The sequence below is a fragment of the Mytilus trossulus genome, chromosome 14 (assembly GCF_036588685.1).
Source record: "Mytilus trossulus isolate FHL-02 chromosome 14, PNRI_Mtr1.1.1.hap1, whole genome shotgun sequence".
In the NCBI taxonomy this organism is placed as follows: domain Eukaryota; kingdom Metazoa; phylum Mollusca; class Bivalvia; order Mytilida; family Mytilidae; genus Mytilus; species Mytilus trossulus.
In genome coordinates this window covers 48,853,607-48,869,311 of record NC_086386.1, presented here as the reverse complement: position 1 = coordinate 48,869,311, position 15,705 = coordinate 48,853,607, and the positions used below count along the sequence as shown (strand labels likewise).

The window sequence follows — 15,705 nt, the reverse complement described above, 5'->3', positions numbered from 1 at the left end:
CGTCTAGTCTAAAATATGCATGAAATGGTATTGCATAATAATGATCAGACAATGCATTTTCAATCGTTTCTTAGGATATTTTGTAACTTGGATATATGTGTTAGCATGTTAGAAAACAAATATGATAATTGAAGTAAAATGGTGAAAATGAATTGGACAATTTATGCCCCCGTTAAGTAAGTAGTGTTTTGTTATCATGGTATTTCAAAAGAAAAATCAGTTTATTTAATTGGTTAAGGGTGGTGGGCAAGCAGTCGGGCAATATAATGCCAAAAATTTCTATGTTATAACTTAGGCTTAAGATAAGATATACATTGTTTATTGTTTGTTTTCCAAATCCCGACCGACCCAGCAAAAAGGGTCCTACTCATAACATTTTATTGACAATAAGTCAAACATTATTTTATTCATTTTCAATTTTAGGCTTGCTTGATTGACAGATATTGTTTTAGCTTTTGGGAAAAAATAAAATAATTACCATACCTGCCTACCAACACCTGGCTTGACAGGGTCGGGACTTGGGGAAACAGACAATTTATTGATTTAGGCCTTATGAACTGTTCAAACATCAACAAATCCTTTTCAAATTCTAATATGTAAATTATTATGACACAAAGGAGGTACATTTACAAATTCAGGATTTTCACTTATTTCTTCAGAAGTTATGGACTTGTGGTCCGTGATACATTGGAAAATGACATTTAATGTTGTAAACTTTCCATTACTTATGAACGCTTCCATCATTTGTTTTCAAATTAAAATATGTCGTTGCTGATGTCCACTCAATGAACAATGTTGAAGTTCAAGTTCAATATTAATGATTTTTACTTTACCCTTCAGGAGTTTTGTTCTAAGTATCAAAATTAAAAAATTATGTTCTTTATGTGTTATGACTTAGCAGTGGCGGATCCAGCCATTTTAAAAGGGGGGGGGCCCAACCCAGGATAAAGGGGGGGTTCCAACTATATGTACCCATTCAAATGCATTGATCAGCCCCAAAAAAAGGAGGGGGTTCCAACCCCCAGAACTCCCCCTCTGGATCCAACACTGCTTAGGCACCACTTGACTAATGCTATGAAAATTTTATATGTTGTTACTGATGAAAAAAATGAAGATCAAGATGAATAATTATAACGCTCACTTGTGCAATTATTAAAAAAACTTCTATCAAGGCTGTTAAATTTTTAATGTGCTGTTTAAAACTGATGACAAAGTGGTGGTTATAAGTTTGCCCTAATACCTCAGTTAAGCCAGAAGGTTTATTGGATTTGAATATTTCATAGTTTACATGTGAAAGTATTCTCTCATTTGCATTATAGATAAATTGTACTATCAAAATTACATACAGGCAAGACATATCTCTGTGTCATCAATTTTTTTTTTATCAATATGGAGAAAATGAAAAAATGCTGTAAATTATATTTAAATCTCTTTATCATCCATTACTAGAAATTGGATTAACTAGCCTTAAGGCAGGCTTTTACTGAAAACATGTGAAAAGAATAATTATGCTTCGCAATTGGCAATCTATTACAACAGTTGCATTGCAGCACACATATTAAGGACACCAGAGAATGGACAGGGTAAAATAATTTGTTATTTATAAAAAGTTTTAAAATTAATATTTAATGTATCATTTATTACAGCTTGAGTTATTTGAGGAATTGTCATGTATTGTGATCACATTGTCACTCGTGAGAACCATATTCATTACATTTTTCATGATTGTCTATCTATATATATATATCAAATTGATTTTTGTATATTTCCCATCAGAATATAATTCAATTAGCTGACATTAGGTGTGATGATAATTGCTATAATTGTTCATTTTTACCTGTAAATATTTCACCTTTCTGACGTCATAGTTTTATCTTTATAGATATGGGTAGGAGACAACACTAGCATAGGTAGTGAATGGACACAGAAGATACCGAACTGTAACCAAGATTAATACATGTAGGTAGTACATTTTACTTGTATCAGTGAGTGACTTCATTATTATAAAACATGTACATGTATACTTAAAAGTAAGTTATCAGGAAAATTATATTTTCTTTTAATTTTATTAGTATTTCAAGGTGTACAAATGCACCTATATAATGTATAAGTGATGATTAATACTCATTTACTATAGTACAATTTGTGTACCATGATTTTACAATCCTGTGCCCTTTCCCCCCTTATGTGATATACTGTATTACTATTACTGTGGATTCATTATTGTTTGTTGGATACCCATTTTCTTTGATTTCGTGGATACAGGGAAACCACGAAATTAAATGTTCAACCAATTACTAATTTCCCATATGCTTGTACGCAGACTATGTCAAAACCGCGAAATTAAATATCCATGAACATGCAAGTTTTCCTTAATCCACGAAAATAAATGAATCCACAGTATAACCAGTTTTGTACTTACATGAGTAACCTGAGGGTGCCACATGTGGATCTGTATACCCTTCCTGATCTCATCAGATCACCCCAGTTTTAGGTGGGGTTCATATTGCTCAGTCTTTTAGTTATCTATGTTTTGTTGCGTGTAATGCTTTTTGTCTGTTTGTCCTTTTATTTTGAAGCAATAGTGTTGTCAGTTTATTTTTCAACTTCAAGTTTCACTCCTATACAGTTCTCGTATTGAACTACAAATTTGATTTATACTGCACTCGTTCTATTTGAGCAGTCAAAATGGGTTGACCGTATATTTCTATGTCATATACTACATGTACTACATGTATATATGTTAACTTTCATGCGTAAATGAAAGATGTCACATACAAAATTTATTGAAGTTGACAAAATCATAGTTCAAGTGTTCACATCATAACACTTTTACACATGTGTATTCATTTAAATTTGTTCATCTATATGTAGTTGCTATAAAGTATGACACTTGATACAAAAATAAATGTGACCTTCGTTTTAACCTTGATTTTTTATAATTAAACTTGTAATCAGTTATAAAAACATGTGCTACCAACTAGCCATTGAGTACAAAAAATATGCAGATTTTAAAATTTACCATAAATCTGTATATTTAAATTAATATTATTAAGACTAGTTTTTATGCTAGGGGAATATTCATTGATCTGGAATTTTAGGCTTGAGTAGCCTGTTAAATGCTGTCACACAATCAACTGAGGTAAAGGTAATATCAATGATTAGGTCCAAGACCACAATTAATTCGTAGTGCATTTCTTTTAGAACATAAATGAAAATTAAAAATATCCCACCTGCGCTTTCTCAATAATATTTTTACAGTGTGTTGAACATGTACTACTTTTGGGACAAATTATATCAAAATTATAGAAAACTTCATTTGCTCTAACTCAAAATATGGACAATCCTGAACTTGTCTTTGGACAGCTTCCGAAGTGCTAATTTTTAACCTTTTTCAGCTGGACCAAATCACTACTTTCCTTTTAAATTCAGGACCCAATTTTTTTTACAGTGTAATTTCACCCCCCCCCTTTTCCACCCCCTTCTTCCAATTTGAGGCATAAAACATGGACAACAAATTTGGAAAGGGTATGCAAAAGATTGGCAAGTAACCCACTGTCAACACTAGGGACTTTATTCGTGAACAACGAAAATCAAGGGATGACAATTGTGGTCTGGGAGTGACTGGGACCATTATTTGGCTGTTAATATAGCAACAAACTATCAGTTATTCATACAGCAAGCTACACAGACAGAAACTAAAGAATTAAGATAGGAAAAAATCACTGACAGATATGCAAGAAAGATAGGGTAAAATTAAGGTTTTCAGTAACAGTTATCACTTACTTTCCATAAACACTAAAAATTGTTGGAATAAAAATACATGTAATTCAAAAGAGTTAACTTTAAACTTTAACAGAATATTTATTTGTGCAATTATTGCAACAGGTAAAAATATGAACAATAATTCTTTCAAAAAATTTAATGGTGTGAATTATCTCCCCTTATCTGTTATAGATTTTCTTACATTTTTGAATTAATTAAATTTGGATAAAAAAATATATATATGTTTGTCGTTAAAAAAAAAAATCTACATCAAGTTAACTAATTTTAGAGAAAAAAAGGTTGATGTGGGGTTTTTTTCCTGAAAAATGTAAAAATATTTAGAAAATTTGAATGAAATGAAATACACAGCTGTGGAAGAAAGATTTAATTGTACATTTCTTTGCAACACAATTCTCATTGTTGTATCTAATTGATTTCATTTGTATCTGTACAAAGTTAGACCATGAAAATATATGGTCTTTGTGACAATATCATGCTGTTTATCCATTGAATATAACTGATTGTTAAAAATATTACATATGAACTGATATCTACCCCTGGCTATTTAGTGTGCATGTCACCAAAATCCATAAATATTACTAAAAACATCATGTGCAACATCTTGATTTATCTCTTTTGTAATTTTACTGAATATGTTAAACTTTTTAATCCCAGTTTCTAGTTGGTTTAAGTCATGTGATAGCTTTTAAACTTTTTCTTACTGTTAAATATGTGTTTCTAACAGAATTTTTAATTTATTCGTGGCCCATACCATTTATTTTATTTTTGAAAAAAGGATAGTACATGTAAAATCTTCATTTCGGCAAAGTATAAGAAAATTCTATCTGAGGAAATTTATACTGATGATCCGACTTAAAAGTGTGTTTCTTACAGGTTTTAATTTATTTTTACTCTTGTGCTATTCATTTGGTAAGAAAAGTATTTCATTTTATGTAAATTATCATGGTGTGATTAATGTCAGAAATAATTTGTATTGATTTATCATTGCGTTCTTCTGTCACTAGGGTAATTTATTATTTTGGTTTTATTTTTATGTTCTATCATTAGGTATTGTCCTTAAGCAAACACCTTGTTCGTTTATATTGTGCTACAACTATAGGTAGGATATTCCTGTCTGACTGAGAGTAACAACAACAAAGGACCATTGATTTCAACTTAATGCATGTTTATTATTGCAAAATTTGGTTGTAAATCTTCAATTGGATCTTCGTTTACTCTTTTAAAATGTAAGTTACACTAAATGTGATAACCGGTGGTGTTTTATGGGTATGTTTTGCAAAATAAAGTGACTTTTAACTAATGTATCAGTTTGGATATCAATTACATGTGGGAAATAAAATTTGTTTCATCTGAACCAGAAAGAAAACCTGGATTTATCACATAACTTCTTTATTCTTTGTAATTCCATTACATATACTAGGTAAATATAGATTAGCTATTGTACTTTTCTTTAAAGTTAACAAATTCAATCTGAATTAGTTATTGTTTTCTCTCCGTTTGAAAGGTATTTTAATTAAACTTTAAAGGAAGTGATTTATTTGTTAATAATGAGTGTTTACCTGTATTGGACAGCAAGAAATTTTTTTTTAAGGTTGTAAAAGTTCAAATGTTTAAAATTGTGAAAAAATTTGCACAAATGGTTGTGGTAAAAGTTCAAACTCAAAAGATGATGAAAATTATAAACAAATGTAAACCTTGGTTACCAAGTCTACTTTATTAGTCTCTGTTGCATTTCAAATATCACCAATTTTTAAAAGGGTCTAAAATATCCTATTATTATATCTTTTCCTTTATCATGCAGGGGCGGATCCATTTGAAAAAGGGGGGTTCCCAACCCAGAGTTAAAGGGGGGGGGGGGGGGGGGGGGGGGGGTTTCAACTATTTATATGCTCCAATTCAAATGCATTGATTGGCCAAAAAAAGGAAGGGGGGGGGGGGTTCCAACCCCTGGAACCCCACCCCCCCTGGATCTGCCAATGTCATGTTAATAGTAACCTAGTGTGAATGTTTAAAAAAAAACTTCAATGGGATTGTGAATTTAAAGGATGTGAATAAAGACATATTAAGACCAACAGGAAATGTGTCACTTCCCTGTTTATTGTGATTACAAGTCTAAACTTTTGTACCGGGTAAGTTTGGTTTTATTCATTCATAGTAAGTATATGGGCAGTCATTTATTTTCATGTTCCAATTTTCATGGTTTGAAGAAAGTTTGGATACTAGATTTTGTATTTTTGCAAATATTTTCCATTCAAGATATATAAGAAAAAAATATTTGATTGACAATTATATTTTGTGGTTAAGTTTTAGTGAAAATGATATATCAACAATAGGTTAGGTGTGGTTTTTATCAGTCATAATAAAGCTTGTATAAGTCTTTTTGTAGGCTTTTTTTTTATTCTCTTAGTTTTATTTTAAAAAGTAAAAAAAAACAGCAACAAAAAACTTGATTATGATAAGGTTCCTTAGCTATTTGTGTGTGCTTATCTTTGTTGACATGAATTATCATTTAAATGGCCATTGTTATAAATAATCTATTAATTTACAAATTAGTGAATTTTTCAAAATACATTTGGTAACATCTACCCAGGAATAGATTACATTATTTGTATCTGGCAAACCATTCAGAATTTGGGTCATCAGTGCTCTCCAACTTCCTTCTTTATTTTGCCTTTTTAACTCTTTTGAATTTGAACTTCATTGACAAGTCTTTTTGTAGACAAAATATATGTCTGTCATTCACATTTTCATCCTGGTATCTATGTTGAGTTTATTTATAATGTTTTGTAAATAAGCAGATATTTAGAAAGAAACTGTATAAGCTAAAACTCTATGCTACAGTTGATTATATAAATGTCAAAACTATACACATCAATGATGGAATTTAATTTAGTATTTCAATGGTTGTCAACACAATATTATGTCTGACCCTGAACCAATGAATAATATCTAGGGCATGACTGGAAAAAAATAATATTTCAAAACAACATAAAAATTTAATTCAATATATTATTATGCAAAAGTATTGTAAAATTCTGTTATGTGGTGTAAAAAAGTTATAAGTTCCAAGGACAATCATATCAGTGTTGATAAATTATTCAAAGAAAAGAATAGAAATCAATGAAATGACAAGTTTATCTCCCAGTTATATGACATATATAACAGAATATGATTTCAATATGTGAAAATACGTAGCATGTCAGTGCAGTGTTAAGTTGTTTTAAGTCTACAAAATTTTATCAGGAACTATTTCCACTTCTAGTTTCAGATCAACCAAAAGCATGGCTTTGATTAATAACTAGAAGATTGTTTACAATTTCCATTTCTAATTTCAGATTAACCAACTCATCCAAAACCATGGCTATGCATATCAGAATACATTTGATTGAGAACAATTTCCATTTCTAATTTCAGATCAACCAATTTATCCAAAACCATGGCTATTAATATCAGAATACATTTGAGTGTGTACAATTTTCATTTCTAATTTCAGATTAACCAATTAATCCAAAACCATGGCTATTAATATCAGAATACATTTAATTGTGTACAATTTTCATTTCTAATTTCAGATTAACCAACTCATCCAAAACCATGGCTATTAATATCAGAAGACATTTGAATGACTACAATTTTTGTTTTTAATTTCAGATCAACCAACTAGTCTCCAAACCATGGCAACATGTGCAATACAATTTTCATTTCTAATTTCAGATCAACCATTTCATCCAAAACCTTGGCTATGAATATCAGAATACATTTGATTGTGTACAATTTTCATTTCTAATTTCAGATTAACCAACTCATCCAAAACCCTGGCTATGAATATATTGAAAAGATATTTGATTGAGTACAATTTTTATTTCTAATTTCAGATCAAACAGCTAGTCTAAAACCTATGATAAATAGGATAAATAACGATAAGATATTTTATTGTGTAACCTAATATTCATTTCTAATTTCAGATCAGAGGACTAATCCCAAACCATGGCTATGAGTATGAATATCAGAATACATTTTATTGTGTACAATTTCCATTTCTAATTTCAGATTAACCAACTAATCTAAAACCATGGCTATGATCACCAGAAGGATGTTCAACGTTAGACATTGTCTTACAGTGTTATTACTGCTAGCCATTTTGTTAATCTTCTGTGTCCTAAGTGGGGGATTGAGTTCTCCAGATAATTCTTTCGATCCTTATGAGGTCTATGGAAAATGGCCAACTATTATCATGTATATTATGAGGTACATGACACTAATTCCACTTCCTTTGTCCATCTGTAACTTTCTAGGAATCGTCATGTTTAACACTCATCCAAGAAAACCAAAGTTAAAAATGTCCACATTATTTGGTCCGTTCATTTGTTTCCGTGTTGTGACAAGGGGAACATATCCAGATTTAGTGAAGCGAAACGTTAGTAGAAATATTGAAATGTGTTCATTGGTTGGTTTGGATAATTATATATTCGAAGTTGTAACAGACAAATCAATTGACATGCAGAAAAGTACGCGTGCTCGTGAACTTGTTGTGCCGTCAACATACACTACTGCCAATGGTACTCTTTACAAAGCTAGGGCGTTACAATATTGTTTAGAAGATGGAGTTAACATGTTATCTAATAACGATTGGATTGTTCATCTTGATGAAGAGACTTTATTAACCGAATCGTCTATCATAGGAATTATTAATTTTATTCATGAAGATAAATACCAGCTAGGTCAGGGAGTCATTACTTATGCCAATGAAGAAATTATCAGTTGGATTACTACCATAGCAGATTTAGTGCGAGTTGGAATCGACTTTGGAATTTTAAGATTTAGCTTAAATTATCTACATAAGCCTCTATTCAGCTGGAAAGGAAGTTTCGTAGTTGTAAATGCAGGAGTTGAAAGAAAAGTGACTTTTGATTTTGGAATTGATGGAAGTATTGCTGAAGATTGTTTTTTTGCATTAACAGCTTGGAAGAGTGGTTATCAGTTTGGGTTCATTGAAGGAGAAATGTGGGAAAAGAGTACGTTTTCACCGATGGATTATATTCGACAAAGAAAACGTTGGGTTCAGGGAATTATAATGACTTTATTATGCCCATCTATACCTCCAAAGTACAAATTTGGCATATCTTTCATGGTACTTGGGTGGCTGTCAATGCCATTTACCGTACCAAACATTATATTAGTGCCACTATGTCCACTACCCATGCCACAAATAGTCAATTTTTTATGTGGTTTCATGGGTGGGGTCATGCTTTTTCTATTTGTATTTGGTTCAACAAAATCTTTTAACTATAGACGTTTAGGTGTAGTTAGATTTTTATTTCTCTGTATATCACCGATTTTATTACTTCCTGTTTGTATAACTATGGAAACGTGTGGTATTGTATTAGCATTACTGTCTCGTAAATCTGGTGGATTTCACATTGTTGCTAAAGAAGTGTCAGGACAAGTATTAGATGTTTAGATTTAAATCATTGTTATATATTTATTTTGTTGTTTATTTCTTGTACAATTTACTTATAGTAAGTACAGTGTACTTATAGTAAATACATGTTGTATCAAAGTACAAATGACCTTATTTTGAACTCGGCTTAGAGGAAACCTAATGTATACTGTAATTTATTGAAGACATTATTTTAATTTTCCTGCCAATCTAAATCTTTGAAAATATATCAACATTACTATCAGGGAGGCTTCAACGTCTTGATCTCACAATTATTGTAAACCATTAAAATTTATGAAAAGGGGTACTGTAAATTCAGAAATTATTGCTTGCAATTAAAATTGCAATTTTTGAAATAATGGACAAAAATGTATGAAAGAGGGTACAAATTTTGTGTAATCAAACAGTTCTCAGTACAGTTTCTTCAACCTTCACAGGCAGATTGCACATATATGTTTTAGTTGTCATCCTGCCATTCTGGATTTTTCTAAGGATGTTTTCAGACTTTGGAACCGTTATTAAATATTCTTCTCGTCAAATCCATTTTGTTTTATAGCTTTAATTGAAATAAATCAAAACTAACTTATTGAGATGGGTACGTTTGAAAGTATCAACTCTTGATTTAAGATTATTTTCATTATAAAACCATCTTTTAATTATATATACATGTCATGCATGTAGATTCATTTCTTAAAACTTCTGTGCCATATGACATGTGGACAACATGTTTGCAATATTGATAAACCATAATTCAAATTGAGAATTGATTTAAACTAAAGATATTTTAATATTTCGAAAAATAATGGAATCATAATATTTGCCTTCTGAGTAAACCTAAGTCATACTAGTTGGTTTCATCTTTCTATGTTTACATGCACTGATAATCTGAGGTGTTTCTACTCAGGAACTTAATTTTCATTTTAAAGTAGTCATGGAAGAGGCCAGTTCGTTTAACTTGCTTAACAGTGCTTAGTGCTTACCAAACATTATTTGCCTCTGAAGTATTGAAAAAAAACATGTATTTTATTATCATGATTATTTTGCCTTGTTGTTCAACTTGCTTAGTGCTTAGCAATCCTTATTTATAGCATATTAATTTCTGCCTTTTCACACCCTAATATTGAGAAAAATATATATATATTTTTTTATTTTGCCTTTTTAGAATGTTAGATCTCTTTTACATTCCAGTTTAGTGTTTGCATTTGCTTGCCATTCTATTGGGGTTTTTTTTCAGATTTTTATAAACAAGATTGAGTGTAATTTTATTATGACTGATGTCTATAAACAACAGTATTTGTTATTGAATCTTCAAATAATGTATATGTATGAATTTAGTTTATACAACATTCACTGAAGAAAAATATATATATATTTACATAAAACATGTTAAACCAAGGATATGTTCTGTTGCTGTCTTTTCTAAATGCAGCTATTGCACAGGCATATCAAACGAATGCCAAATTAGATACATGTCATGTGCATGTAGAAGTTTATTTGTTAACCTTAAAATGAACCTTAAATTTTTACTGAACCTTATCACCTTTCTTAAAACATGTTATATTGTATTTTTGAGTAAAAAAATAACCTTTTTTTTTTTTTATTTTGTTGAAGAAATTATTAATGAGTACGATTGTTATATATGGGTTTTATTTTTATTCTCACAGATACTCTTATGTTGAAAGACTATTTCGGGTATTTGTTTGCCATAATTTGCTAGTCAGAAGGTGCTACATCTATATGTTAATTTTTACTAAAGTAAAATCGTTTCCATTTTTATTCTTATCGAAACTAGAGCTAGCATCTTGTGCCACATTTAACGCTGCCAGCTGTTGATTTTGTTACAAGATTTTGTTAAAGAATGGATGATATTAAAATTGACACATGTACTTAATACACAAAATAATCAGGACATAATTTATTTTCCTAATTTAAAATAATGATGCCTATTGAATTTTTAAGCATGATTTTTGTATCATTCTTTTGGTTGCATTTCATTGACATGATCAATTAATTGAAAGTACTATGTGGTATGGGTGTCATCCTGGTTTGCCCACTTTTAATTGCATGTATATGTAAACAGAGAGGGAATTGTTGTTTTAACAATTATAGTTTATTTCTGAATGATAGTCATGATTTTTACCTTTTATTTTACCTGTAAATTTTTAAAAGAATATTATATTCTGCTATTAAATTAAGGAAAATGTGCAAAACTTTTCCATATTTAATATATATCTTTAGCAGGAAAATGTATTTTTATTTATAAAATGAATAGGAAAAATGAGCACTGAAAATGAATTTTTATTCCAATTTATCAACAAATAGTTTTAATTATTGGTACATTCTGAAAAAAAGTAAAAAAATAAAAGAATGAAATAAAAGATTTATTAGAATAAATCTCATTTGAATATCTTTGACGTTAATCAACTTATTTTTTTTTTTTAAATCTTAATAAAATACACTGTTCGGAAATTTAATATAAAAAATATCAAATTAATTCTAACAACTAGAATATAAATGCAACTGTTCAGTAGCCAAGCTATAAATATGACACAATTTGAACTATAATCTGCAACCAAGATAGCATTTTCTTTTATAAAAAAAAAAACCAAAAAACCAATTAAATATCTTTCAATTAATAATCATGATTGCTAACAACACCAGTTAGAACTTTAACCATGACAACTATTTATTGACTATGAGACAGCAACTAACAACGCAGCACGAACAGTGTGGCCAGGGTAAATGTGAAAGGCTGCTTCTTCCACTTCACCCAGTGTATTTGGCAATAGGCACAGAAATATGGACTACAGTCCTATTATAAAGAAAATGAAGACATAACTCAACTGATACGAGGGGCCGCAGTACTACCTCTTGTTCCACCCCACCTTGTTGAGGATGATTGGCTAAACACTTAAGAAAACATTGGAGAAGCTGAAAACATACCCGCTACAACTTCATTTACAGAATACATGACATAGTTCTGGATTGAAAGCTACTGCTTTCTATGGAATCACTATTACACAGAAGAACCCCACACCATAAATTACCTGGAAGGATGGCACAACAAACTTAAGAAGAGACTCAAACATGCCCACCCAATCATCTACGAGATCATTGAGCCACTGAAGGAATACACAGGCACTAACAGAATGCAACATTATCCAGTATGCAGCAGGAGCCCGCACACCAAAAAGACGACGATTCAGAGTTATAGACATCAGACTCAAACTACTGAAAGACCGATACCAACAAAGACTCATCAGACTCATCAACGTGGTAGCTTACTCTGACGCAGCATCCCATCTTCTCCATTTGAACTGAACAAAGAAGTGAACTATTGTAAATTGTGACTTTGTAAATACATGTATAATGTTTTGTGACTTTTGATGTATATATAAAAGATTGTATTTCTCCTCATTTTACATATTTCCTTATGCCATGCATTTATAAAATTGATTAATTTATTAAATTATGTTGCAATAAAAGAGATCTTGTTTTAATGTCTTTATATCATGAAAATCATTCAGAACTATAAAGACATTTTTGTAACTGAATATCATTTGTTCGTTATTTGTTGTGTGCATGTATGTATGTGGAATGAATTGAATGAATTTATGTTAAATTATTGAGAAAAAATATTTGATTCTTTAAATAATTTTTTCTAAACAAAGAAAACAACCTGAATATATAGAAAACACTTACAATCTATAAACAAAAAAACAACCTGAATATATAGAAAACACTTACAATTTATATACCTAAGTTGGAACAGACTATACAATTGTATGCTCATTAAACCTTTTGTCTTTTTTGTTTTCTTTACTAATAGATAATTTGTAGAATTAAAAGTGGGCAAACCAGGAGTAAACCGTGGTATGGGTTTTACTCATAGTTGAAGACCATACAGTGACCAATAGTTGTAAATTTGTTTCTGTAGAGTTGTCTCATTGGCATTCATACCACATCTTTTTATTTTTATTCTCATTGCTCTGCAATAATTTTAAACTAAAAGTTTATTGTTTTTAAAGACTTGATCACACCAAATAATTCTTGCCAACCACTTTTTTACAGTGTCCATGTAAAATTATTTTTGTCCTGCATACGGAAAATAAACTGATTTTTTATCTTTACTTTAATTTTTGGGAATGTATCATGTGATATGTATTAAAAAGAAATTGAAATGAAAACAGTTCACCCATATATATGTTTAAAAGCAACATTAACCCATAAATAATTGAAGGATAAATACAATATGTGTTTAGTGTTATTCGTTGGATTCCAATTTTTGTGGTTTTCTAAGGTACAGGTGAACCACTTCGATGAATTTCACATTTTCTATATGCTCTGTAAGCCGTAAAAATTGGTATCCAACAAATATTAATGAATCCACATTAAAAGAGTGACATTATTAGTAATGAAAATACAGTACAATAAAATTATACGAAATATACTGATACTTAACAGATTTTTATAATTTAAACTATTCCCATCCATGGGTAGATGTAGAAAGTTTCTTTTACCATTTGAATATTTTTTAGGTAAAAAATCATGTTACATTCCAAATGAAGAAATGATATTTACTGGGCAAGTGCAAAGTTGTACCACATTAATCATGTAATTAGGAAACAAAACCCCAAGTATTGTATTGGTAAATAATTTACATATGGTTTGTTTTAGATTTTTATTATTTGTAAATTATTTCAGTCTTTTTCCAACTGTAAAAAGTTGATAAGATGAAAATAAAAATCAATCTTTTTGTAGTTTGACTCAACCCTATTTACACAAAAACCAATTTCTAAATTCTATGCAAAAAATCAAAATGAAATTTATTTCAACCGAAAAATATCAGTATTTGTTCAACATTTTTCTTTATAGACATTTATATATAATGTATAGTACAGATTAATTCTTTTCGAGAATAGTTAAAACTGTTTTAATAAGCGAAAAAAGAATATATTTTTTTCCTGGGAAAAAAAAATTTAGCAAAATTTAGCAAATAGAATCTGTATTTATAAATTAAACTTTGAACATTTGTGTAGCAATTGTCTTGTCATTATTAATTTTAGTACATTAACCTAAGATCATGAAGATATTGTTAAATATGATGTTCTGTCACAGCTTAAATAGAGTTGTTTCCCCTTGAGAATTTCAGCAGAATTGTCTCCCTTTACCTATTTTCTTTAAAGAATGTTATCTTTTTGATAAGCTGTGTCTAATAGTGCTATTATATCTTGATTTTAATTTATTTATATTTATGTTTTTAAAAGTAATTCAGGCCTTGGTGGCTGATTGCTTAAGTATTTCAAAAATTATTTGGCTTTTTTAAATTTTTTTTTGGTAGAGTCTGTTGCAAATAAAACTGGTGTCCTGCATAGAAAATTATAATAGGTATTTTTGGTAGATTTTGAAAGACTTTTAAGTTTGTTATTGTTAGTCAATACAATGATAAAGTAAATTAGTATAAAATCACAACCTGTTTTAGGAGAAATATCACTTCATTGCTTAGTTTTTCTAAGGCCTGCAGGGAGACAAATATCAAAATTGTTTTTGAATAAACTAACATATGCCGTGGGTGTTTGATGAAAAATGATTTGTTAGCTATTGATTCTTTCATATAGTTTTACAATTAGCATGGTTAGGGGTTTATACTGGTGATGTCACAAAGAAAATGTCCTTGTATGCTAGTATTGATTCTATAATATGGAGGTAATTTTACAAACTTTTATTTTAGTATACATGAGAAATTTGAATATACAATTACTTTACTACAGCTGCTTTACTAATATGTGAATGTATTTTGAATAGATGTCAAATAATCTAAAGAAGAATAATTTATATTTTTTCATCTAATCATTCAAGAGTTCTGACAAATTGTAAATATCTATTTGATGCATAGTTGGCATAACGTTGTTGTAATGTTATGACCTTGCATATTTTTTTTAAAGAAATGTCTAAATTGATATTTGTTTTAAATTGAAAATCTATTACATTTAGTATGGAGTACTATTTGTATAAGCAATTTTTAAATAACTTCACTATTGCAATTTTATTTAATGAAAACTGTTTAATATTATAAACCCAGTTATAAGTTTTAAACTTTTTTTACAATTATTGTGTCTCACAGTCTGTGTCAGGATTTAAACTTAATTGTTTGCTTTGTGCTTGCCATTATAAATCAATCTGATTAAATTCTTGTCTAAGATCCTGTTTCAAAGCTTTGCTTACAAAGATCTGACCACACTCCATTTTACTTTCTGTTCTTGTTATTATTACATCAGCCAATGAAATTGCAGCCTTCAAATTAATGATGTGTATTTATTTATTGGAAAAAACCAGAGGATCTTGAAAATTCTTTAAAACAGAAAGTAGAACTGAGTGTTGTCAAGTTCCTTGTTAGCAAAGCTTGGACATTAGACCGGCATTTTAATCAGATTGTACATATTTTACATAGCTAGTCAGTCAAGTAGTAATAGTAATGG

General features: G+C 29.7%; 1 protein-coding gene across 3 annotated transcripts in view; it reads left to right on the top strand.

The window, feature by feature from the left end:
* Positions 1 to 11,241, top strand: part of LOC134697231 (beta-1,4-mannosyltransferase egh-like) — a 33,187-nt gene extending 21,946 nt beyond the window's left edge. For 2 of the 3 annotated variants that reach the window (XM_063559373.1, XM_063559375.1), the window contains 2 exons: positions 1,883 to 1,959; positions 7,837 to 11,241. In XM_063559373.1, coding sequence (XP_063415443.1) covers positions 7,859 to 9,247 — 1,389 coding nt within the window. In that variant the 5' untranslated portion in view covers positions 1,883 to 1,959; positions 7,837 to 7,858 and the 3' untranslated portion in view covers positions 9,248 to 11,241. Of the gene's footprint in view, positions 1 to 1,882; positions 1,964 to 7,836 lie in introns of all 3 variants that reach the window. The other variant, XM_063559374.1, reaches the window with a different exon arrangement.
* The last annotated feature ends 4,464 nt before the right edge of the window (positions 11,242 to 15,705 follow it).